The sequence below is a fragment of the Humulus lupulus genome, chromosome 3, assembly GCF_963169125.1.
Source record: "Humulus lupulus chromosome 3, drHumLupu1.1, whole genome shotgun sequence".
Classification (NCBI taxonomy): domain Eukaryota; kingdom Viridiplantae; phylum Streptophyta; class Magnoliopsida; order Rosales; family Cannabaceae; genus Humulus; species Humulus lupulus.
In genome coordinates this window covers 31,965,243-31,989,074 of record NC_084795.1, presented here as the reverse complement: position 1 = coordinate 31,989,074, position 23,832 = coordinate 31,965,243, and the positions used below count along the sequence as shown (strand labels likewise).

Here is a 23,832-nt window from a genome sequence, read left to right as displayed (position 1 = left end):
TATTGATAAAGTAGTTCATTGAACTTGGACTTGAATACAGGATGAGGCGCATTAATAGTTACATTATTCTGAAGATGCCAAGCACACAACCGGTGAACAGAAGTTGGGAAAACTTTTGTATTGCTTTCGCCATAGCATGATCACCGTCGGTGACCACCACAGGAGGTGGTTTGTTTTTCATGCACTCTAGAAATTCCTCTAAAACCCAAGTATATGTCTCCTCGGTCTCGTCATATAGCAAAGCAACTGCAAAGACTATTGTCCTGTAATGGTGATTCAACCCGACAAAGATAAGCAGGGGCTTATTGTATGAGTTCTTCTTGTAGGTGGAGTCAAAAGCCATAATGTCCCCAAAACAAGCATAATCACGACGGGAAATTCCATCAGCCCAAAATAGGTCTGCCAACCTATTTTCTACATCAATTATGTGTGTCTCAAAAAAGTCAGCATCAGAGCGGCCCATACATGCCAAGTACCCCAATGCTCCTTCAGCGTCAGTTTCTTCTTCGTGTTGAACTAGTCTTTGCCGACCAATCCAATTGTAAAGATCCTTTTTCAAGAAGGGTACATACTCACGTCCTCCTCTTTCTTGTGCTAGGTGGTTGAATATGTGGCAAGTGTGTATACCTGATCGTCGCATCGACATTACCTGGGCTCCGATTGACTCTGGTATGGCTCGATTAGATCGCAAGAAGTGCAATTCCCTTTTTGAAGCTAATTCATGATTATGTTTCGGATTGAAGTCTTTCGCCACCCAAGTGTTTTTTGTCCTGTCCAAGTTCACGCGTAGAAGTGCGAGACACCCCATTCTTGTGATAGGTCTTGGTTTTTTCTTACGGTTTAGAAGGTTTGTCCACTTGTCGCGTCGAAAACCTTGGTTTGAGAAAACCCAATTACGTTGCCATGGGTTGTTTTCATGGTCACGTTGAGCATCTTCCTTGCGAACACTAAACCCCATCCATTTCGAGTATTCGAAAAAAAATTATTCCCATTTATCGAGACTTTCGAGGTGTTTGCCTATGATGTCTTCTTTTGACAGATCATGTGGCTGCTTATTGTAAATTTGAAGTTCTACAAGTGTTGTGACCATTTTATTCTCCATGTCTTACATTTGTATTTGTCTACCTGAGTAATTCAAAAAATTAATTGATATGGTAATCAGTTAGAATTTTTGGGGTGGTAAATACAACAAGCATCAAGCTGCATTAGGTGGTTACTTTTTTTTTTCTTAATAATTAATAAAAAACCAAAAATATGTAAATGAATACACTGACGAAATTTTTATTTTCATCTTCGTATATTTTGGCCAAATAACTTATTTTATTTAATTGCATCATGGGACATGTTATATACAATATTATAATTCAAGGGTTTGACCTACCATTTCACTGCCTCAAAGAAAGAGTTATTTAAGTGTACATTAATTAACATTCAACTTAATATGGTGGATGAGGTAAATATACTGTGTACTTATTTTATTGGAAAGTTGTCCTTATGTTTACAAGGCAAACATATCTTTTACTTGACCTTAGTGTAAAGTTATTGTAAAACAATAGAAATAAAGGTCCTTCTAATTTTTATAAAAATGACCATTTTCGGTGGTCATTTAGTTGATCTATATAGGCGGACCCCATTCTTAGTTATGTCACGTAAAATAAAAACAAGGGGTTTGAAAAAGATAGTTCAATAACATAGTTGAGCCATGTACAAAATGCATAATATGAAATATACATTCATCAAAATTTTAAGGGCATTGATCAGTACGACCATATAATTAAGGCACCGACTTCAAAAGACCTTCAATGGGTACTTCCATTACCGAAAACCATTGATTATGGTAATCTCAGTACCTGGAGGTGATAGATACTTAAGCTTACGTGAAAATGCTTACAAGCATTAATAAGAAAGGGGAAATGGACTTAAACATACTACAACATGAAGATGGGACTCATAGTAGTCCAATGTACTAAGGTACTAACACATAACAAAATGCAGTACATGTAGAAAAGATTAGTCCAAGAAGATGATGTCTATGTCGTTTGGTGACTGATTATTAGCTTCAACACATAACTCACTACTTAGTGCCTGTTGGCGTTTCACCATAGAATCAACATGGTCTATGATTTGGCGCTGCTGAAAAAGGAAAGAACTAATGTCCATTGAATCCATCCTTAAAGTGTTGCCTTTCTTAGCAACTACATTTTTTAAAGTTGTTAGCTTCTCAATCTTTAAGTCCTTTTTGAAGCAGTTTTTGCACTTCCCTCTAAACCCGGCCCTTGGTGTTTTCTTCCCTGCATGAGTTGGTGAGATTGTGTCCCCCAGACTTACTGAGGACTGATTTTGGTGGGGTGTGATTTCAGTAGTTTGTGTGGATGGAAGTGGAGTGGGTATGGAATTAACAAGGAAGGTGTTATACCCAAAAATTGGAGATCAATGACGTGGTAATAAAGGAGACAAGTGGCAGTGCATGGTTAGTAAAAGACACATTAATAGTCAATTAATACATTGACTCCTCAGAGTTGTGATAAAGGGACCCAGTAGACTGACGAAGAATTTGGACTGCCTGAAAGATGTCATAACCAAGCCAAGTGCACCTTGGTCCGAGGAGGCTAAGGAGAATGCATCCTAGGAGGCTAAAAAAGATGCATTCTAGGAGAGCTAAGGAGAATGCATCCTAGGAGAGCTAAGGAGGGTGTGGTCCTAGGAGACCCCAAGAGAGTGATCCTAGGAGACCCCAAGGATGAGGTCCGAGGAGAACTCAAGGAAGTGGTCCTAGGAGACCCCAAGGAGGATGTGGTCCTAGGAGACCCCAAGAGAGTGATCCTAGGAGACCCCAAGGATGAGGTCCGAGGAGGAGAGCCCAAGAGACCTTGGTCCTAGGAGACCCCAAGAGGGTGGTCCTAGGAGACCCCAAGGATTTGGTCCGAGGAGAAACATGGCATGCTAGAGGAGAGTGCCATGTTAGAGGAGAGAAGTGCATGTCCAACCACCATGCACATGTTCGACCAGCACTTGCATGGGTGGTCAGTAGGAGGTGGATCAACATGTTAGGGGAGACTAAGTCAAGATTCCCAGAAACAACTTCAACAAGATATGCGGGAATCTCTCATTCTTCCCACAAATGAGGGGTTTGTTACATTTTGAATTTTGAATGTTTCTTTGTAATTTAAATGTAATAAATATAATGAAATATCCCGGTTCTAGGGGATACCGTATGTATGACTCTAAGCCTATAAATAGAGGGCTTATGGGATGAAAGGGGGACTTCTTCTGCTTCTTCTTTCTAGAGAGAGAAAATTGGGTCTGAGTATTCTAGAGAGAGAAAGTGCTGGCATTTGAGAGAATTCCTGTATTTTTGCAATCTGTACTGAAGAAACTCAGTTGGCTCATTCCATCTGATCTTGAGTATAGTTCTATAAATCACAACTCTAAGTGGATTAGGCTATTACCGACAATCGGGGCTGAACCACTATAAAAATCTTCTGTGTTATTTACTTTTCCTGTTTAAAACCGTTTGTGTCGTTTTTATTTCTCTTGAAGGTTTGTCGTATTTGACGTTCTCACGTCGTTGGTTGGTGATTCAATCTCTGTTTTCACTTTAACATCACCAGGGAATAGATTCACGCATAACTTAGAGGGTGACATGGTTTGGTAATGGTAGGAATGAAGATAGTAGTACGTGGGGGTATATTTTCTCTTACACTGGTTCACTTAAGCAACTTATAAATACATATATACACATATATATAGTAAGCATTGTGAAAGATCCAGTGTGTTCACTAAATTCCCGCCAAAACACTACCTATGGATCTAGGAAACAGTGAATGAGAATAATTTGATTAACCCTTAATAATGGCCGATTCTTAAATTAACTCTACTAATGAATTGTTTTTAAAGATGTTATATGCAAAACAGATGAAAATTTGTAATGGTTTCGCACATTATCAAGTGGACACCTCATTTGTCACCTAGGTCATGATTGAATAAAAGTATGGGAACAGTAAGAGAAACTCTGACCTGTATCTCAATGTGGCCCCATGCAATCTTCAATGTGGATATCGGCGACACTATTACAAACTGAGGCTATAATTTGGCGCCTTAACACTTAGTGGAGGGTGTACGGTAAATCATGGAAATAGAGTTTGAGAACATCCTGCAACAAGAGAGGAGGTGATTTTATGTATAAAAAACTAAGAGAGTAGTTCAATGCACTTGTGTCATTAATACGTCCTCCTCGTACCTTAAATTTTTTGCATATGCTCAAGATCAAACCATAGGTTTACTTAGAAAAACCGCAATGAAAATGGCATTTTCATCATACATTTAGTTAGCTTAAATTAAAAATATGATAACTAAAAAATGGAAAAGTATAAGAGCTAGCGAAAGTGTAAGGTTTGAAAAAAAAAAGCGAAGCCAACATAAGTAAGTGTTTTATGCAGCAATGTTTTTTGATGAAAGTTGGTGACATATACCTCTTAATTTATCTTCAACAACTTACAAGTAAAACTGAAGAATAAAAAACAATGGGGCTTCCTATCACACTGCATCAACAAAATCAGAGCAATGGGTTAAGCTAGTGTTTTTTGAGATTGAGTTCACGCATGTGACACCTATATATACAATTTATCTTCGTCATTTAATGAGATGGTTATTGTTTGTTGTGACCTGTTATGTGGCATTAATAATTCATTGAATTGGACAGACTGATGTATTGAGTGCATTTATTTAAGTAAATAAGTTGAAAAATGTATTCTAAGTAATTTATATAAATTGTGTTAGATGCTATTTTGAGTAAGTAAACATGAAAAAAAAACTTGATTCTTCATAACAAACAGTCACATTAAATACTTATAGTAGTTACATGACATCATATATTAGGAAGAAGTAAACATTGACCATGGACAAGGGTTGCAATGGTCTTACACATCAAGGAAAAGAGTCTTCGGAACTCATTAAAACAGACCAGCAACACTAGGAGTTGCGAACCCAAAAAGAACATTCTACTAGTGTGGTTGTTCGAGCCATGGACCCAAAATCAAATATAACACATACACACCACTACAATGTACGTAGTATAAAATTATAAATATGTAACTACTGCATGGGTGGCTTCTGACTTGGGACGATAGTTGTGTTCTTTGCCATGTACCCGGTACGGAGCTCCTCGATCGTGGCAACCATGGCTTGGAGGTCTTTTCTCCATTCACTTGCCATTTCCATGGACTTCTTCTGCATCATCCCTAAAGCCATTTCTAGCCCATGTATCTCTGAATTTAGTGTAGAGTACTGCATGTTTGTGGCGTTGTACATATTCTCCAACTCACTCCGCTCGGTTGCCAACCTCAAGTTCTCCAAAAATATGTAGTTGATGTATTCCATTTGCTCAAGTCGTAATTCATCAAAGTATGGGCACCCAAATACATTACCATCTCCACGGGGTGTATGATCTGTAACACCCTCACTTATTTTAGTTAAAACCATATTTGAGGTGTTACGTTTTAAAACTATATCATAATTTATTACTACAAAAGTCTGGACATTTTTTTTTTAAACTTGAAAACTTATTGCACATTATTTACATTAAACATAAAGTGGGTCTCAAACATATTATACATAAGTATTAAATAACCCAATTTGTTAACTTCACACTTTATTACAAACATCTCACTGATAACTGAAATAACCCACAAAAAGGTCGATATGTTCATATGTACAAATCAGGGTCAGGACATTTCTTTCTCTACTTGTAACACAAGACAACTGTGAGCCTAAAGCTCAGTAAGCAAAGTAATGCATGCAATGCTAATGATTACCCAATATCAATGGACATATACAACTTCTTTTTAAATTTTGGGCCCCTTAATATTGTGCACACTGTTTGAATTGGTCAATGCCTGCAGGGCTTGTTACACATATAATACAAAATCCCATGGGTTCTCCTCCGGCTAGCCATCACCACAGTAGGGCACATTAAAAACCTTATTCCATCGTTGCCCCGTCGGGCTCAAGAGTTAAGGCGGCCACACACTATGGTGTCAATACATATAACAATAACTCATATGGAGGAGAAATAAAATGGAAACATGGCAAACAATATTATTGGTTCACTAAAACCTAGCCCAAATTATTGGGCAGCCACTATAAGCCTACTATAGGCCTCCGTTTACACTTATTAACACTTTCATTTGCCTTTTCAAAACAGTGGCACTGAACTTAAACTTCTTATTACAACTTTCTTTTATGTTGCACAAAACTTGCAAATGCATCATATAATTAATCATCATAATATCATGCATGGTCTTATATCATATAATAATTTACCATATCACTATTATGCCATGCATACAAATCTATGATGAAGTGTCAATGTATGTTAATACCACTTACTCACAAAATATTCATATAATGCATACTTTCACATAACACATAATTCTTGTGTTGCAGTTGAGTACTTTACTTACCTTTTTGTCCAAAATATAGTTCACCGTGTAACAAGTGGTGTCTTAGGTATTGATGTGCTTATCCTGAAAATGGCATGGATTTCTCATCATAATGATGGCAGTAATACATTGAACTCTCATTTAAAAATACCCATAAAACATCATATCAAATTTCATACCCAAAACATGCCTAAAATGCCTTAAACCACCTAGATCGAGCATTAGATTTATCTTAGACATTTGGAGAAATTTTGACAGAGTTTCCCCTTAATTTTAGCTATCCTCAAATATCAAAATCAACCAATAATCAACATCAAATAACCTGCCATAACCATATATCCCAAATACCAACATGATTCATCATAAAGTTATCATATACCGATTTTGATAAAATTCTTATCTCCTAGATCATCACCCAAATTAAATGAGTCTCCACATATATTCAAACATTTATAAACATATATACTCTCTTATAAACTCAATCAAATAACCAAAAATCATCTTGTACTCCAAGAACCCCAAAAACCTCATAAAACACAAAATTTCACTTACCGAGCAACTTTTCGGCGAAAACAATCTCTTCAAGCTTTTCTAAACCTCAAACCACTTGGAAACCCCAAGAAATATCTTAAAAAGGATAAAACACCATATATAAGCTCTCAGAAAAATTCAAAAACATAGTTTAACTTCCAAGTACAAGAACTTACCATAAAAAGGCTAGAACTAAGCTTAATCTACTTCTTTGGCTTTGCTTTCACTTGGATCTCCTTAGAATTTCTTCAAACCAGCCAAGAAATGGTTTTTGATTTTCTTTTCTCTCTGTTTTTCAGAATAATGGTCGTGCAAAGTGATAAGGTTGATGAAAATTCCTTATTTTCAATGATTTAGCCTTATTGTATCAAAATTTGACACCTTTCATCTCATCATTTCACCTTTTGACTTATGAAAACCTTATCACTTCAATAATTTCGACTTAATCATCTGCTAGGCCTATTATCCTTATGTGTAAAACACTCACACCAAACCTTAGGTCCATATGACTTCATACCCAGTAGTTATGCTTACCCGATCGAGCGTAGCGCACTTATGCTAAGCTCGTTTGGACTTTGCATCAATACCACTGATTATGTATACCTCCCATCAAGAATTGATCTAATGGTTCTAAAACCATTTTTACATCATCAATGAGACCTTAATCATACCTCGATTACATTTGGTAAATCCATAAATACTCAATTTTATACCGAAATACTAGTAATCGACATTGTACTATTTTTCACTACTTAACCTATTTCGCCTTCTATATCTCACTTTCATCACTTAATTCCATGCCTTGTCCATATTTTTCATACTTTCTTATATCTTGAGCACATCAAACACCCATAAAAGACAACTCAAATGCCACAAGGTTAATAATATTGAGCATACATACAGACATCACATACACAACTTTTATACTTATACATGAAAACACTTATAAGAATATGCATATGCTCAAATTATACATATTGTATGATATGTAATGCAATGCAATCATGTGATTATTGGCTATATTATATCAAAATAATGTGGGTGCTACATGATCCATGGTAGATAGAAAACTAAAATTGAAAAGAGGAGAGGGTAATATGATTCAGATAAAAGGTGAGCATAACACAAGGGCTACACGTATATATATAACTTGTGGCTTACGGAGTTGATGTAGTGCATGCTAGTATATGGTAATGTGTGTACAAGTTATACTTGGTAGTGATATTTGATTTATCAGTAAACGAGGCACTACAGATTGCATATGATCTAAATTAGATGATAACACACAAGTAATAAGTCAGTTACTTGAATATTTAACATATTGACTTGTCCGTATGTCTTACTTACTTCCATAAGGTATGACATTACTTGACAAAAAAATTCTGAAACACGTAACCTGTTATGGGAGTGAGTCAAACGTTGATTGCCATTTAAATTTTAATATGTACAGTTAAAGTAATTAGCACACCGTTAAGTTTTTTTTTTCTTATATAAAAGGCTCCCCTTATGGGCCCAATATATATAAAAATGGTGGTTAAATCTCTTCTCTTCCATCATTAAACTAAATTCTCAATAATACCACATGGAGGCAGACATAGTTGGGTCCACCCAGCCAATTAACTAATATGGTTCTATGTGTTGTATCTTTCTCCCCCTTTACAAGTTACGTGTGCTATAAGAAGAAGTTCAATAGTACACAAGGGCCCACATAATGGATATAATTGAGATGTGTCATCAGATTCATCATTACAAGATATAGAGCAGGTAGTTGGAGTAGACCCTTTATTGAACATTTCTCACTTGATAAAAATAATTTAATTTCAGAACCAAATATCAATATTATTTTTTTGTTTTGGTTGCAGGAATTGCTTATAGATTCTTACTCTACTGTCAATTCCTGCAATGTGAAGGTGGTAGCCGACTTACGATGGGGAGAAGCATATCTCCCGGATTTGGAACATTCAAGTGAGTACAAACTCACAACCCTCCCACCTGACCCAATCAGATACATTAATAATCTAAAGAAGACATTACACGAGAAGGAGCACGAGATTTTCTCAATCAACCAGGACAAGCACCTATTGGAGGAACACAACAAGTCAGTCAAAGAGAAGATATTGCAGTTGGAGGCAAAGCTTGGTGAGAAGACGAACAAGCTACAAGAATTGATCCATGATGCAGTGTACTCATATGAGGAGTGGAAGATCGTATATGAACAACTTTTGCAAGTGATCCACCACCTGATGGAGGAGCCTATAAATCGATACCAAGAATACCTAGAGCAAAGAGTAAATAACTTTGTCGGCCATGAGGTGTCCATGGATAATGGAAGGGGATAACCACAAATATTATCTACCTCGGGACGATTACTTTTTTAATATTGAGGTAATTAGAAATACTTGGTAATCTTATTGTTGTTTGTTAACTCCTTGCTTTAAGTTAGATGTTGTAACTAAGTTATTGTAAATTATAAATTAGTCTACAACATGGAGTTTTATGACTACTATAGGCCGGTCTTGAAGTGGTCAGAGTACGATAATGAGCTATATTTTTTATTAGGAAGACAAAAATTAGATTTTGGCTAGGTCATAACTTATTGAAGATGAGATTTTTTTTTAGAAATTAATTTTTTTTTTGAGTAGTTCATTTGCCACCTTACCTTGTACTGTTCCAATTCGTAGCACATATCAATACATTAGGAGGCTATTGTAGTAGTGGGTGGACCTAACACAAAATAACAAGGGTTTTTACTTAATGTCAGGAATATATTTACTCTTCATGGTGTACCTGATTTTGTGGGATACATTGGCAAATCAATGGATTTGGGTGCAAATCTAACATTTTCATATTCTTCTATGGGGGCCACCAAAGTGAAGTACAATTGAAGGACAAATCCTTCATACTACACGTTTACCATGTCAAAAAAAAAATAAAAAATAAGAAATTTTAAGATATCAATTTTGAGTCAGAGATTGAACCCTCAATTTGGTTATATTATCTGGTATAAAATCTTACAAACTCTTGTGTTTCGAATGGAACCAATAATAACTGTTTTTTATTAAATTTCATTATTGTTCATTCATATAACCTTAACTAAAGAATTGGTTTGTTTTGACTTCAAAAATTAAAATGCAAACATTACCATTATTAAAAGTTAAAGAGACGAATGCCTTGGCATTATAATTTCCAAGAAGTTCCATATTATCATCACATAACCCCAATCTGGGCCATTTCTTCAACTATAGGCATTGTAGGAGTCAAAGGAGGTCACCTATATTGTTAGTTTTTGTTGATGACCTCAATTCAAATATTGTGACATTCTGCTTTATGCTCATTATCCCTCCCAGATTTGTGAAGGAAAAATATGTGCAGGAAAGAGTAAATTGTTTGTAAACAAATACTAAAGTAATAAAGTTTTAATTTTGATGGTTGCACCTACGAAATATAGTTAATTTAATGGTAAATGAAAGTAGTGCCAAAATTGTACAAGGCAGGCGGATGGTGGTTAAGTTCAATCAGTTCTTCCTCTTTCTCTTACCCAACTTGGACCAGTGTTTGTCTCTAGCCTTTTTCGTTGATAGCATGGGAGGTACAGCTGAAGCTTTTGGAGGATAACAAGACCGTTCTTTTAAGTCAGGGGATTTCTCAACGCTACTTAAACAAGCTTTATAATAAGTTGCTGTGTTATCTTTCACTCCCAATCGAAGCCTATTGGACTCACAGGTCAAGATATCGATTGCAATGTCGAGTCTAGCAGCATCCTCAACTTTCTGCAAAATCAGAACAAGGTGCTGAAAAACGAAAATCTAAAACTGCTATTTTAGGACTTATTTAATAAAGTGTTTATAAAATATTAATTAACTAGTAAAAACTTACATAGGACTTCGGGGGTGATTCCCCATCCACAATCCACTCCATAAACTTCATGAAAAAAATACCACAGTCGTGACCATTTTCTTGCTGAGGTACTTGACCAGAGGGCACTACACTAAAAAGGGAAAAAAACGGGACCACCAACACGAGCACTACCCATGGTCGTATGAAGCAACACGTCAAGCTTCTTTAACTATATCAAAGAAGTATAAATAGATTTAATATAATGAAAAACGACATGTCACAACACTATTAGTATACTCAGGAGACACCCATACCAGTTCGCTTAGTATATGTGTCCTGACCCGTGTCCTATATCGACCAGACACTGAGTCCCACATGCTTGCACAACCTTTTTGGCAGTGTATAACAGCTAGTATCCAATGATTGTTTTCGACATCCTTCATTGGCACTAGGATCTAACAAGAAGACAATAAAACTCAATTAGCTAATTCACTTTGAGAAGGCACTAAGTAGTAAAATAAATCTAATATAACTACCTTCTGCACTTTCTTGAGCAGCATATCAAGATTCACATTGGTACCAAGAAAGGCAGTGTTGCCAGTGTCCCAAAAATATGCACCATTATGACATCGCTGTTTCAAGTTATTTTATTGAAATAACTTTTTAAATTCAAAACAAAAAAATGGAATATTGAACCCAGGAAATTCAAATTTGTATTACAACATACCAGGCCGGGCCAATAGGTTGGGAAAATCAAAGTTTGAGCATCGTCATCTATTACACCATCAGGGTTGTCTCTATATCTTAATACACACCCAAAAACATCAATAATCTGCAAAGCAGTATGAAGTGTCAAATATTTTTCTCAACTTCTTCATATTGAAGAAAAAAAGATTTGGGCAATGTGCTACAAGATCATAATTTTGTTACTTCAACAAAGGTGAACTTTAAATAGAACAGTATTTACCTTCATGTCCACCTCAGCTTCAGGTCTAAGGCTTCTGAAGTACCACCGCTCCAACTGTCCCATTACATTATCGACCAACACGTCTCTGAAAATTATTGACTTCATTAATGAAATAAGTGTCCTAACATGATTGAAACACAGGAAAAATGGTGATGTCAATAGCCAAAAAAATTATTCACATAAGAATTTATCACCTACCGCAACGACAAACTAAAGTCAAATAGGAAAAGTCCAAGTTCAAACTTGGACTGTGGTAGGGCTACTTTCAAATTGAATGCACCAATCTGCCTGCCTTTGCTTTTGTTATACTTAAGAATCATATCCTGAAATGATTTGTCCATTTTGCAAAGCTCTTTGTCTCTCCTTAAAATAGTAGGATCGATCTTCACGGTGTCATCGTCCTCTATTTCGTGAATAACAGGAGTGTCTATGGTACCATACACACTGGCTTCGTATGGAATGACATCTTCTGGTATAACTTCAAAATTCAAAATACCCAAGTCCTCCTTCTCCTTCTCCTTCCCTTCCATGCGAAATTTAGAAGCATCATCTTCCAAACCAATCTCATTCTCAACATCTATCTTCTCATTCCCTGAACATGATAGTACACCATCAACATTCTGGATAGCATTGTAAGGCCCAACATCAACATTGTACTTGTCTGAGGGTAAAACAGTTGGTTCATAATCATTGAAATCATTTTCTATTGCCCCTTTTTCCCTCTCGATATTAGAAATTGAACCCTTTCTATAAGAATCTTCAAACTCATTTGGACGACCTATGCTGCACTCCAAAAGCATCGGGTCAATTGTCATCTTATGTTGGCTCAACTTTGTTTTCTCATGTAAGTAAATGGTTGGCTCGATTGGGTCTTTAGTCAACTTCCCAAACTGCACACACTTAGCAGCCTCTTCCTTGCTAATATGGAGGGAAGCATTCCCGGGAACCATTGAACCTATCGCAGTATTGAAACTTTGATGTAATCGTTCAAATCCTTTGTCAAAATACAATTTCATCTCCTCTTTAAAATTGTCCATTTGAATGACGTGATGATTTGGAGTACTCAAACTTTGTTGTAAGCATTGCAATCCCATTTCCAGTTCAATCTTCATCTCCTCTTTAAATTTATCCATTTCATTCTCCTTAGCAAAAAATTTCTTCTCCAAAGATTCAACCATTACACACAAAGACGATATCGTGGCGGGTAACTTCAATTGATCGACCCCTTCTTGCAATTCTAACATGGGGATCTGAATTTTTTTTACATAATATTATTAACTCCGACATATTATAGACTTTGCCATCATAATAACAAAGAAAAAAATGACTAAATTTTAACCCATGCTTACTGTATTCGACTCAAACCCCCCTTCCTCTTCAACCCACTCAAGCAAAGCATTAGTATTATCGTCACACCAAACACCAATAGGGCATAGGGACCTATCTACATACCCTTCCTTCCAAATAATATGGTGACAGTAAAATACCTACAAAATGCAAAGACATACAAAATTATTATGCACCATTCACCAATGCCAACATTATTGCAAAAAACTAAAAAGAAAAAAGTACCTGTAAAAAATACACGCATCCTCCAACGAACTTGGATGCTTTGCCATGATACCGTCTTATGCTTTTCCATAGATGCGTATATGCCATTGACGCCCAATTAACACGACAAACAGCGGCAACGTCAGTTAAGGACATTATAGGACCCTCAACCTCTCGAGCAACATGGAGAGACGTATTAGGCAACAAAAAAACACTAACCAAAAATAACAAAAATTGCCGAACAAAGGACATGTCGGCCAATTCACGACGCCTCAATTTCTCCTCCAACAAACTAACAGTATTCTTCTCACCTTTATTGTAAAAAGGTTGTTCAATAGGCTTACCATATCTTTGTAAATCTTCGACACCATCATTAACACCCATGGTAGCACTAAAAACTTTACTGTCCAGTTTGAAGTGCTTCCCATGAACATCCAAAGATCCATCATCTACGTTGAACCTACTCAACAACCAAAATATAAGATTTCTTCTCAAGTTACAATCTTTCAACCCTAATAGTGCCCCGAATCCCAACTCTTTCAGCATCTCTTTTTGACCCCCATTCATATGGGAAATAAGGCTGAAGATCCTATGAGGAGAGCATCTATAGTCTAATTTATCAGGTTCAGCCATTTTGAAATCCACTTTAGAAGAAAATGTTCACCTGCCATTAAAATAATAAAAGAGAACACAATGAAATAGGGCAACAAAATTCTTTTCAATTAATGGGGAAAAAAAATAAATACACAAAGTACCAATGATCTACAGTGGAAATTAATTCAAACTCAGGTACTGCAATTGGTTATCATTAACTTGTGTATATATATTTCAAACATTGAAAAATATAACAACTATGGCAATCAAATATTTAATTTCAATCTCACGTAATACTTACTAATATACAAGTAATCAAGTAATAGATTCTTACAGACAAACACAGTCCTTCTCAAGTAACAATGACTAGTGTACAAGTAACCAGTCCACTTCGATAGATAACAAGGTTGAAAATAAAAGTAATAGATTAATATGGACAAATACAGTCATTCAACTATATCAATGCTTCATTCCATGAAATCCCACAAGTAAGAACGACTAGATGTTTTTAAATCCTACAAGTAAGACTCAGTCCAGTTTAAATCCTAGAAAGTTCATAGTATTGAAAGTGTACAGTTTGAGGTGGAGCGTAATGGAAAACTTGAAGAAGAACAAACTAGAAGTTGGTTACTTGGAGAGGAGGAACCAGATAAAGAGCAGCAAAGAACTGATAGCTATTGGTTAGCACGTGATAGAAGCAGAAGAGAGATTAAGCCTCCTGAAAGATATGGATATGCAGATTTAATTGCATTCTCTTTGATTGCTGCAAGTGAAGTGCTAGAAGAAGAATCAAGAAGTTTGAAGGCAGCTTTAGCTAGTAAGGAGGGGCATGAATGGCTTAAGGCTATGAATGAAGAAATAAAGTCCCTTCATGACAACCATAATTGGGACTTGATTGTAAACCCTACAAACTTTAGAATAGAAAGCTGCAAGTGGATTTTCAAAAGGAAGGAATGGATTCATGGAGTTGAACCAGCTCAGTTTAAACCAAGACTTGTTGGTTGTGGCTTCACTAAAATAGAGGGTATCGATTTTAATGATGTTTTTTCACCTGTGGCTAATCATAGATCAATATGAATTATTTTGGCAATGGTAGCAGAATTTAATCTACAATTGGAACAGATGGAAGTAAAAACTGCATTCTTATATGGTGAGCTTGATGAAAACATTTTAATGGCTCAACCTGAAGGATTTAAGGTCAGAGGAAAAGAAGATCATGTATGCAAGTTAAATAAGTCCTTATATGGATTAAACCAATCCCTTAGATAGTGGAATAGGAGATTTGATGACTTCATCACCAAAATCAGGTTTCAGAGAAGCAGGTATGATAATTGTGTATATTTCAAGTTCCTTTCTAACAATGATTTTGTTATATTACTGTTATATGTTGATGATATTCTAATAACAAGTGATAGTAAGTATGAGATAGAAAAGGTAAAAGAAAATCTAAGAAGGGAGTTTGAGATGAAGGATCTTCGAGCTGCAAAGAAGATCTTGGAATTGAGATTAGTCGAGATAGGGAAAGGAAACTACTGTATTTGTCTCAGGAAATATATCTCAAGAAGATCCTTAGTAAGTTTGGTATGTTTAATTCCAAACCTGCAATAACTCCAATATCTCAACAGTATAAACTGAGTGTGTATCAAGCACCAAAGACCAATGAAGATAAGGAATATATGGATAGTATACCATATGCAAATATTGTGGGATCTCTAATGTATGCTATGGTTTGTACTCATCCAGACATAGCTTATGCAGTGAGTATTGTCAGTAGATTTATGTCAAACCCTGGAAACTCTCATTGGCAAGCTCTAAAGTGGATTCTTAGGTATATCAAAGGATCACTTGGAAGAGTTTTACTTTATGGTGGAGCTACAGAGAAGAGCAGAACAACTGTTATTGAAGGGTTTGTCGACTCAGACTATGCTGCCTGTCTTGATACAAGGAAGTCACTCACTGGCTATGTTTTTACTGCTTTTGGCACTGCTATCAGCTGGAAAGCAAACTTGCAAAAGGTTGTAGCCTTATCTACCACTGAGGCAGAATACATGGCACTCACCAAAGTTGTTAAGGAAGCTCTATGGTTAGGAGGCATTGCTAGAGAATTGAAGCTGCAAAACCAAGTCATCACAGTTTATTGTGATAACCAAAGTGCCATTCACTCCAACAACCAAGTCTATCATGAAAGGACAAACCAGGTACACATTAAACTACACTTTGTCACGGAAGTTATAGCTCGTGGATCAATTATAGTTCAGAAGATTTCTATTTATCATAACCCTTCAGATATGATCACCAAACTTCTTCCAAGCAGTAAGTTCTTTCACTACTTGGATCTGATTCAGCTGAAAGGAGATTAAGCCCTTTAGGGGGCTTGAAGTGCAGTCACTAAATCTGGAAGTGTTACTGATCCAAGGTGGAGATTTGTTACTTATTTGGCTCACTCAACATTCTGTTATAACACCCTTCTATCATTTGCTATTACTATATCTTTTTTGACATTTAATAGTCAGTTGCTATTACTATATATATAGCTTTTATTATATAGTCCAGAAACAGAGAAAAAACTTGTAATTTGAGACATTCTATACTAGAAGAGAGAGTAGTGACATCTGTACTCAAATAAAGTTGAAGATCAAGTTCTAATAAAAGTGACTGCCCCTAGATGTAGGTTACAGTTGTCTTGCCTCTAATTCGAACCACGTAAAAGATTGTGTTTTGCAGTGTTTTTCCACCTCTGTTTTACTGATTGGTTTGTGAGTTATTGTGACTTTTAACTTGGTTGTTTAGTTGTGATTCTTGGAGGTTGGTTTTCTGTGGTGAAGTTCTTAATTGAGCCCTACAATCTTAGCATTATCGAACTCCGAAAATGCATCTCAAACTTTACAACTCAAAAAATTTCATAAATTGAACCAATGCCCACTGCAAATTTCACTAATTTCTACATTTCAAGAAAAAAAATTGCCCGAATAAATTCCAAACATCAAAAGTTTCATAAATACCCAAACTCAACTTTCATGCAAATATCTTAACTAGTAATTACAAAAAGAGGATTTTTGACAAAAAAACAAAACAACACTGAGAGAGATAACAACTTACCAGTAACAGAACACCTCTTTTCTCCAACTCCGACACTGCAAAAGCTGAAACTCACGTAGCCGAACACTTTAAACAGTAGGTAACCACGCTCCACCCACAACCCACTCCAACGATATTGCAATGGCAGAAAGAAGCAGGACGTTACTCAGTAATACTCGGTTGAAGAGGAATAATTTTTTTTTCTTGTTTGCTTAAGGGTAAATGGAAATCGGTACCCGGTTAAAGGGGGTTCCTAAGGGTATATGTGTATTTTTGTATCATTAAATCAACACATTCAAATCCAACCATTCACTCTAAAAACTAACATATCTTATGGCTAATAATCAATGTTGGACTAAGTCCTGAAAATGGGAACTGAGGGACTAAAGAAGTCCCCTTTGTTTTGTGTTTAATTTTAATAAATTAATGATTATTGTGATTTTTTTCAAATTTTTTTTTAAAAAAATTTATTGAAAAAGTAAGTTGACAAGACTTGACGTGATATTTGGATTTGCACATTAAACAATATAATTACTTCTTTTTTTAAAAAAAAATTAACTTGTCTCCTTTCATATTCAGGTTTGCACATTATATTTATGATGTATATAAGAAAAAAAAATTAAAATTTGAAAATGGGCGAATGGTTTTTGTCCACCATGGGACGTGGGCTAGTTAATTATGTAATATTAGTTGTATTAGTTTTTTTTTTTTTTTTGTGGCAATTAGCTATATTAGTTTATTTCAATTCTTGTTTGAACATTGTTGCATAATATATAGTATATAATGTAAGTTATTATGTATAACTGAAACAATTAAAATGAAAGTATTTATTGTATGCAATTAATATATAACAAATATATATTTTTTATTTTGAGGTATGTTTTTGTTGACGATATTTTTCGTCAACTAAAAATAAGAACAATTAAGAAAATATATAATATAGTAAGAAAAGAATAACAAAGATTTTAACATGGTTCAGCAGTTAAAATCTGCCTACGTCCATGAGTCACTATTATTGAAATTTGCGTGAAAGCTTCAAGGAAGAGCAATTTCACAGAGTGTTTCTCAGTACAAAATGGCGTGTCCCTACAAATGACTATCCCCAGACTATTTATAGGCATGGTTACAAGAATTCTCCCTTAATCTTAGGGATATTACAAGATACATATCATGTCTAAATTGGGATAACAAATCCCATAGTAAAAACACAATCGATCGCATTTATTGTGAATAAACACTCCTAAACAATAGGGTTAATTACACGGTTTGGACAAAATCTCCTTATTGTAGGAATTTTGCAATAACAACTCCATGCATTAATTCTAACGCGTCTTCGAGCTTGAACGCTACTCCAACGCGCTTTCGAGATCTCACTTAGCTTCAAGCTCATCATTCCAGTTGTCGCTACCTCCTTGCTTGGTTGGTCTTTCAGACTCATCTTTCGGAGAAGACCCTTATTGCCTTCGAGCCTGCCACTCATGCTCGAACGCTGATGGCGTAGCTCTGGAACTTCGTGACAAATTATACAAGTGCAATGGTACCACTTGTTAATCCTGAGCTTACATTTTACGAGCCTACATTTCAAGGCTGTTTATTTATCCTCGAAATTTGGGTGTAATTGCCCTCTCAAAAGTGTTGGTTTGAATCCTATGAGAAGGAAACTTTTGAACTACACTTTCGAAAAACGTGCCCACCTACCACACTTGAGTGAGGGAACGTGTCATCACAGGGATGGATGCTAAGAGTATTCGAGTACTCTCTTTCTGCACACGTCTTTTCCTATTCCCCTTTTTTCCCACCCAGTTTCAAGATCAAACATGGTCCATCAGATCACGTCCAATCCGATTGAAGGGCTAAGCATCCCCCCCCCCCCCCCCCCCCGAATGCGACCTTTTTGCCTATTTAAACCCTTTTCTCATCTCCTTCATCTTCACTTTTCATTTCATCACCTTTCAAAAAATATTCACGAACCAAAGCTCTGAACCCTCATATGTTCTCCAAGCCGAAAAAACAAAGCAATCTTCAATTGCTTGGTTTCGTAGGATCGTTCCTGCTTCCGATCTTTCAATTGACGATTCATTCATTCCCACGATCAACCTTATGTAAGTTTTTAAACCTTGCTTTTTTCTGTATGTCATACTTTTCCTTTTCAAGCACAGGAAAGAAAGAAAAACTTTTCCTGGTTCGTGATGTGTTCTTGAGATTTTCCTTGTAAAAAGGGGGTTTTCGATTTATGTGGGTGAATAACCTTGATGGATAAGGATCTATTTAGGCTAAAGTTCAGTGGAAAATTGGTAACAATGGCATCTTTATTTAGGTTATGGAATAATAGGTTAATAGGTTCTAGGTTTCTTGTGGTACAAGAAATAGGGTTTTAACGCACATAATTTGATGAAATCCCATTTTTGGGTAACTGCTTGTTTCTTCATAGAAATTTGGGATATCCCAAATTGGAAGTGACTGTCCCGCTCATGCGTAGATCTACTCTTGGTGCCTCGAGCTTATAACAACTCGGTTATGACATTCGAGTAGTCTCGCTATTTTGAGCCCTCAGGCTCAGTTTATTCTATCTTGTTACCTCGAGATTGCGAGCTCGAGTCATCAAGATTTTTCCTTCCTATTTTTTCTAAGTAATGGACATTCACTCTTTTCTTTCTTGTTAAATGATCCAGTCTTCAGAGAATCAGTGGGGGCCTAAGCTTCCGATCCTTTACCACCCACCGTCTCCTCGAGTTGAGTCTCCATTCACTCAAAACCAACGTTTGATTGAGGAGCATGAAGAGCGCCTCGAATGGGAAGACATACGAGCCCACTTCCGACATCAGATTGATGAGGTCGAAGAGGGGAAAATGAGGAGATTGCGATTTTCTGTGTATCCTAACCCAGATCCCGAGGTTCGTCTAACCCCAAGATCCCAAGTGTAGGGTCACAGTAGCATTTCCCCCAGGCGATCTCTCCCTTGAATTCATGGAGGGTACATCAAACCAACCATCCAATCAAATAACTCCCGAAGTTCCTTCTGTCCCGGCCTCAGAGAGTTAATTCTTCGAGTCTGAACGCTACTGGAGTTCCGTCACTTCTACAAGATAGATTTCGAACATTCTGTCTTGCCATGGATTAAAATTGTTTAGAAAATTGGTGTGTCGACCCGCCAGCTCCGATGAAAGAAGCTGTTTTGCTTCGGGTAAAGATGACTCAAAGAGGAAAGTCAAGCTCGCGGCTTGGAGTCGCGAGCATATGCGAGCTAGGGTGCTACTGCGCTTAAAAGAGTATTTCAAGAATTTCACGGACTACGTCAGTATCGTCCCCTTGTAGCTCCAGTCCAACTCTTACAGGGTCCTTGCGACATTGAAGTCGCTCTACCATGAGAAGAAGTGAAATGGACCCTTGACACATGGGATTTTATATCTCTTTTGCCTGAAAGGAAACCCTTCCCGAGCTCATGGTGGGGATGGCTTCTACTACTTTTCGAGCTATCCTAGGGAGAGAATTTGTTTGAGGACATACCTAACCATCCTCTGAACTTCAAGACAATCTTCTTCTGGAAATATGGGCTCCATCCGTCCAGATTCTACTTCTTCCAACGAATCCGTAAGTATCTTTTCCCACTTTCCTCGAATTCTTTCCTTTCGAGCTTGAAATGCTCATCCAAGTTACTTGTGCAACCAATTACCACCGTCTAAAGCCCATCGAGGCCATGAAGGATCATAAGGAGAAAATACTAAAGCTTCTGTACCGTCAACGGTCCCTCAATTACCTCCTACACGAGGATAAGCTCTGTTTATGCGGTCTCTTGGGTGTCGGCGAGTCTATAGATGATGTTGGGACTCGTAAGTATGTGAAGTGTGAAGACGTACCTGTTCCAACTGCCAAGCTCCCCTCTAAAAGGAAGCATTTGAGCTCTGTCCCTCGCTTAGTTGAACCTTCAGGCTCGAGGACTGAAGCACAGGAAAAGGCTTCTCTTAGCCCGTCGGATGGAGGTAAAATCGTGCTAGACCTGTCTATGTGGTCTCCGACCCTTTTAAAACAAGAGCCCAACATCGTAGTCCTTTTTAATGATCCCCATAATAATTTTATGACCTGGTCGGTGGTAGATCTTAAGGTAGATAGGGACGATAGTTGGTTAGGTAGATAACAAACCATGTAGAGTATAAATGAGGTTTGGGAAGGTATAGCTGTCCAGTACGGGACTGATAACTATAGGGATTTGTCAAGAATGTCCCCTACTTATTGAGAAGGAACTCCCTTAGACTCTTCCAAAGATAGAAGAATTTCTTGGTTCCCAAGCTCGAACCAGAGGTGATCTTCCAGTTAGGTTTATTTGCTTAGAAGTATGTTCAAATCTTTTCTCAAATATGATTACATACTAATGTTTGTTCTCCTTTTTTCAGGCGAGATGGACTACGATCTAGAGAATCTTTTCAGCCAACCCACTGTCTTGAAGGGTTCAAAATGGGGCAGAGTATCTTCAAAGACCACCAGGGCTTCAAAGATACTTAAGAAATCTAAGACTGCCTCTGCAACCTCGGATCTTCTCGGGTCTTGCTGCTGTTCCATTGGCGGCCCCTCCTCTGCCACATATTATGGCTCTGACTATCCCCAGCTCCACTCATCCTTCTCTTCCTGCTCCGAGTAGAGCTCCCAGCAGAGGGAAGAAAGCCCCCTTCGCTCACACTCCAATAACAGCCCAGAAATATACCATTCCCCCCCCCCCCCCCCCACAAGCTTGAATTCGATGTTGACAACGAGGCTGGCACCTCTAGTGTCGAGCTCGGTTCTGAGGCCTTCACCCGCCTGGGTCGCGCTTACAACAATCTTCAAGGTCCCCATTGGGAGTTTTTGAGGGGTTGTGATGACACCACCACTCTTTTTGATAAGGTCGAGGAGTTGTTCACCTTAGTAAGTATCATTGTCTATCAAGTTCAGAATTAATTTTATTCGTCTTTGCTTGCCTAAAGTGTTTTTCTTTTTCTTTATGCAGAGCCTTTTAGCCTTCATTCACCAGTTCCAAATATTGAGCCATGAAGCACTCACCAGAATCTGGCACGTACATGAGGCCAAATCCACCCAAACCCAAGATGAAGATGCTCTTAAGGAGGCGAGAAATGAAGTCGAGGAAATCAAGAAGGAGCGAGAAGCGAAGGCGTCCGAGCTGGAGGCTAAAACACTAGAGTTGTCCTCCAAGACAGTTGAGCTCAAAAAGGTTCAGAAGCTCAAAGCCAAACTTGAGGAAGAAAAGGCTTCCACTTTCGAGGTCATGGAGGGTGACAAGGCTCGTCTTCTGGAGAAGTTCAAGGGCAAAAAAGATAGTGCCATCAACCTCGCCATGTAAAAAATTTGGGCCATGAATCCTGATCTCGACACTAGCTTTCTTTCTGGCAAAGAGGAGGAATATCTGGAGAATTGGCAGGCTCATCTGGAGGCAGAGAAGGCCAAGCTCGTAGCCGAAGAGGTTGCAAAGGCCAAGGAACAAGCTGGATTAGGAGATGTCAGAGCTTCCAATCCTTGAGGATTCAAACATGGGCTGTGACCCATGGTATTTTTTTTTTTTTGTAATAATCATGTTTGATGCCCTTAGGGCAAAGACAATTTATAGCTCGAGCTTGAGCTATTTTATTATCTTGTGAATGCTTTCCTTTAATGGTAGTTTTATTCATTTAATTTTCTGGCTCAAAAATATTTATGCACATCATCAACCTTTAACTTTTTTCCTTAGTATTATGCATCATATTTCAATATCGAAATATTTCGAGCCTATTACTAAGGGCTTTCTTTTATACTTGTTTACTCACACAAGTACACGTTCGAGCTTAAGTTTGAATTTCCATGTAATTTGTACATATCTTATCTGACTGCTCATTTTCGACCTTGTTATTTTCATGGTTGAATACTACTTGTACCATACGTTTTAAAAACACTTATTGGCGTGTAGCCTCGTTAGTCTAGCTATTTCTTGCTAAATAATATTAGCTTTCCTCATCCTCGTGTATGGTCTCGAGGTTGCTAGGACGAAACTTTTTACAAAAAATTCCAGTACTGTTTCGGTTTACGAATATTGTTAGTTAATCTAGAATTACAACTTTATCCCCGTATCAATTTTTCTGTACTGGTTGATCTAGACTCGTAATGAAATTAAACTTGTGCTTGGTTATTGATCCACACACTTAATATTTATTTTTATTTTTGCTATATTTTTTCGAGCTTATGGTATGATTGTGTAGCACTTATGCCCCCATTAAATTCCTATGATTGAGAGATATTAGGTTATTGAACATTGAGAGCTTGTGAAAAAAACAAATAAAAATAATGATAATGAATTAACATTATATTTATAATAGGCCTCGTTAAAACCTTCAAGAGCAAACCCTGTGGGAAAATCTCAAGAAGGGAAAAGAGTGCCTTTGGGAAAATACAAGCTGGGTTATAACCAAATAAACATCATTCCATAATTTAATGATAATATGGTCGTAGATGTTCAACGTTCCAAGCTCGTGGGACCAGTTCTCCATTCAATTGAGCTAGTTTATAGATTCCAGGTCGAATGAAAAATTCAATTTGGTAAGGTCCTTCCCAATTAGGTTCGAGCACACTTGCAGAGGGGTCTCGTGTGGTTGAAAATGCGCTCCTCAGCACCAAGTCTCCCAATCCAAAATGTCTATCTCGAACCCTTTTATTGAAATTGTTGGGGTTTTATGCCCTAATTAAAATCCAATTTCTCTGTAATCTCATTTTATTATCAATAAAAGAATAGAAATCATTTTTTGACTTGGTCAATCACTTTGCTCACATGTTTTATTTTCATGACTATTTGTTTAATATAAACTTCTATTAAAT

The 23,832-nt window shown here is 37.0% G+C and overlaps 1 protein-coding gene across 1 annotated transcript; it reads right to left on the bottom strand.

Moving 5' to 3' along the window:
- Positions 1 to 58: 58 nt before the first annotated feature.
- LOC133823864 (protein FAR1-RELATED SEQUENCE 5-like) lies at positions 59 to 958 on the bottom strand. Its single transcript, XM_062256716.1, has one exon. The coding sequence runs from the start codon at positions 956 to 958 to the stop codon at positions 59 to 61; it is 900 nt and encodes a 299-aa protein (XP_062112700.1).
- Positions 959 to 23,832: the final 22,874 nt, after the last annotated feature.

What these genes read in the sequence shown, in the direction of transcription:
- LOC133823864 (XM_062256716.1), bottom strand. Translation starts at nt 958, where the DNA reads ATGGGGTTTAGTGTTCGCAAGGAAGATGCTCAACGTGACCATGAAAAC.